Source organism: Odontomachus brunneus, unplaced genomic scaffold (genome assembly GCF_010583005.1).
Source record: "Odontomachus brunneus isolate Ranch 3 - 2012 unplaced genomic scaffold, Obru_v1 Obru_scaffold_258, whole genome shotgun sequence".
Taxonomy (NCBI): Eukaryota; Metazoa; Arthropoda; class Insecta; order Hymenoptera; family Formicidae; genus Odontomachus; species Odontomachus brunneus.
In genome coordinates, this window is record NW_022639708.1 from 56,024 (window position 1) to 59,794 (window position 3,771).

Below are 3,771 nucleotides of genomic sequence, written 5' to 3' on the forward strand. Positions count from 1 at the left end.
CGGAAAAATATTTCAAACAAAAGTTGTATGGTTCGGAGGGGGACATAAGATGGTGCAATTGGCTTGACCCTGGATAGTCGTTTAAAAGTGATCTTCAATTTCTTAAATGGAAACCTCCATTTTTCATTGTATATTCTTGTAGCTTATCTCGAGGGCTTTCCAAAACACTATGATAAAGTATTTTTTCATTAAGTATCTTTCGAATTAAAAGGCTTCAAAATTACAATATTGTTCCCATTAGCATTGGACCCGACGAAGCATTGTGATCTTCATATGATCCTTTAGAGTCAATCGGACTCCACATGTTACCCCATGATTTTAAATTATTATTTTTGTTTTCACTGTAAAATGTGAAGAAATGAAAATATTAGGAACAGCCTCCAATCGCTTTGACCTTGAGAAATGTTGTCAAGGTCATTGCCCTGAACATTCAAAAGGTTTTAGCCGTCGGTCGAACACCTTAGGTACCAATACTAATAGCAACAATATTGTAATTTTGAACCCTTTTAACTCGAAAGATATTGAAAAAATATTTTATTATAGTGTTTTGGAAAGCTCTCGAGGTAAGCTACAAGAATATGCAATGAAAAATGGAGATTTCCATTTAAGAAATTGAAGGTGACCTTCACGTGACTTTCAAACGACTATCCAGGGTCAAGCCAATTGCACCATCTTATGTCCCCCTCAGAACCATACAACTTTTATTTGAAATATTTTTCCGTATCTTCCATATTTTTCGAGATATTTGCCTGATTCGATTAAAATGACTTACTCTGTATATATACAGGGTGTTTCAGACTTCCATGATGACCCTTTGTGAAAACGTAGAACGGATTGAGGTGAGCAAGAAAGTCCTGTGCCGATATTCGCAATAGTTTTCGAGAAATTATTTTGTCTCAGCTAATGAGAGCAGAGGAAACAGCAGCCGAAAGAGAGATGTCTTCGGCCGGCGCGCGACCGTGATACACGCGAATCGCGGCTTGCTGCGTCTCTTCGTAGCTCCGCCGTGCTAAGGAAAAAAGTAGTTAACTACATTTACCTTTAAACTGAGAAAATCGATGAAAACTATTTGCTTAGAGAATCGTAATGGAAAAGTAAATCTCTATGAATACAAAAGTATGTATTGGGTAATCGGATACGCTTTTTTAATTTTGTAATGAAAAATTAATTTTTTAAATATTTACTACTCGAAAATGTACTTAAGCTTCTTGCTTTTTGAAAATACAAGAGAAAAAAAGTCGCAGTGACTTAATAGTTTACAACATAAGAAATCCGTAATTACAAAAGCTTTTCTTTTGTAATCAGGACGCTTTACCAATGCTTTTGCTAGAGAATAAAAGTATTAATGGATGTTGTGGTCTTTTTCACGTATATTTTTGTGACGTGTTGGACGCTTCGTACAATTTTTTTGTTAATTACGGCTTCTTTTCTGATTGTCATATTCGAAACTTTTACCTAAAGTTAACTCGTTTTTATTTTAATAAATAATAATTTTTAGTTTTTGTCAATACAGTTAGACGTAGTTCTTAGTCACGAATTAGTCTATTAATATAAAAAACTCATTTTTCTTAAAAATGTGACTTAACCACTTTTTTCCTTGGCACGGCAGAGCTATGAGACACAGCGTGACTTGATACACTAACACACGTACATGACATATCTATGTGCCGAGTTGACGCCGAATTGCCACACGGATATGTCATGCACATGTGTTAATGTATTAAGTCTCGCTGTATCTTGTAGCTATGGGCGGAGGGACGCAATAAGCCGCGATTCACGTGTATCACGGTCGCACACCAGCCGAAGACATCTTTCTTTCGGCTGCCCCTTCCCGAGCGCTGATTTGCTCGTACAAAATAATTATTCAAAAATTATTGCAAATTTTGCAAAATGGTATATGACTTTTCTGCTCCGTTTAATCCATTCTACTTTCCCACGAATTGTTCTAAGAAAGGTCTCAGACACGCACGCACGCACGCACGCACGCACGCACGCACGCACGCACATATACAGGGTGAGCCATTTTAATCGACGGGTCCAAATTGCTCCTAAAATACGCCAGCTACAAAAAATTGGTTAAGACAAGAATTGTAGAGGACAACGGGGGTCATTTTACCGTGCTAATAATTTTGACCTTCAGATCAATTTTCAAGGTTATTCGAAGGTCAAAGTCATTTTTTTTTAATTAGAACCCCTATTTTTGACACTGGATTCGAAAAGAGCAGAAAATTTTACGTTAAAAATGATATTTAGATTTTTTTCTGAGTTCAAGAAAGTCAAATAAAAAATGATTAAAAACAACTTAGAAGCTGTTAATGTTAATTTTAAAGAATTTTATGCATGATAAGTGTTTCGCGGTACTAACAAGTACTAATGAAAGAAAAGTTGCGAAACGTCATTCCATTTCCGAAATTGATGCGCAATAATCTCACTTTGATATGATTATTAATAAGGCATAATAAATAAAATTTTAAAAGTAAAAACAAACACTTGTGCCTTGAAGCAAACGAAGGCAAATTTGAACAGTTACTCCGTGGGTCATTATGATAAATTGCAGTTATGGTGAGAGGCAAGGGGACTCACGATAATCAAGCACCCCAAAGGAAACAGAACTTACTACGTCCACGTCGTTGTTTCCGGGTAACGCTAAAAGTATTGAATTAACGTCTTCCAAGTTCTTGATTTGACCTTCTTGGGCTCAGAAAAAAAATCTAAATATCATTTTTAACGTAAAATTTTCTGCTCTTTTCGAATCCGGTGTCAAAAATAGGGGTTCTAACTTAAAAAAATGACTTTGACCTTCGAATGACGAAAATCGATCTGAAGGTCAAAATTTTTAGCACGGTAAAATGACCCTCGTTGTCCTCTACAATTCTTGTCTTAACCATTTTTTTGTAGCTAGCCTATTTTAGGAGCAATTTGGATCCGTCGATTAAAATGACTCACCCTGTATATGTATGTGTGAAACTTTCTCATGAACAACTTATATATATATATATATGTGTGTGTCTGTGTGTGTATGATCTATTATTACTTACCCTGTAATGTCGCATTTCTTAAAAAATTCAAAGAACTTTCGAAGCTCATTTGCTGTAATGGCGAGGCAGAATTTTCCATTCCTTTACGACTAAGTGGTTGAAATGTGCCATCAAACGTCATGTAGTCTGCTATTAATGATAGATGTCTAGAATCAACAGTGATACCATACATTTTGAAGACATCTCTTACTTCTCTTATAATGACTCTATTTGCAGCTTCGATTCCATATGTTTGAGAGATATTATAGATGTCGTTGGAGTACAATTTATTTAAATTAAGGATATTGTCATATTTAAACATTTCCTGTGAGAAAATTAATGATATTTATGAGAAATATAGAGGGATAAGTTTTTTTATATACAAACAGTTTATAATTCAAATTTCACTTACCACTATATTCAAACCATCTGTTTTGAGAATTGTCTCTCCTTCGTTATTTTGGAAAGTAAAGGCTTTCTTGATATATGGAGTTTCCCATAAAATAGTCTTGTTCGCAACATTTCTAATTATCGTTGGTAGATCTAATTTTATCATCTTAAGCGGTAACTAAAATGTGGGATTGAATAACTAGATTATTATTTGCTCTTGTTTCTTATATTAATGTACGATTTACAAGCAACAGAATGAAAGGAGGGTATAATCTTTTCTAGGTGGTTCCGCGACCGCTCGGGGATTGTTTTATATATATATATATATATATATATATATATATATATATATATATATATATAT

At 34.5% G+C, this 3,771-nt stretch overlaps 1 protein-coding gene across 3 annotated transcripts in view; it reads right to left on the reverse strand.

Annotated features, from left to right (window-relative positions):
* The window catches only part of LOC116852829 (DNA-directed RNA polymerase I subunit RPA1), a 38,904-nt gene that overhangs the window by 1,464 nt on the left and 33,669 nt on the right, over positions 1 to 3,771 (reverse strand). For all 3 annotated transcript variants that reach the window (XM_032833535.1, XM_032833533.1, XM_032833534.1), the window contains exons 4-5: positions 3,430 to 3,585; positions 3,039 to 3,342 (exon numbers count right to left, since the gene is read on the reverse strand). In XM_032833535.1, the coding sequence (XP_032689426.1) occupies positions 3,039 to 3,342; positions 3,430 to 3,585 (460 nt within the window). The remainder of the gene's footprint in view (positions 1 to 3,038; positions 3,343 to 3,429; positions 3,586 to 3,771) is intronic.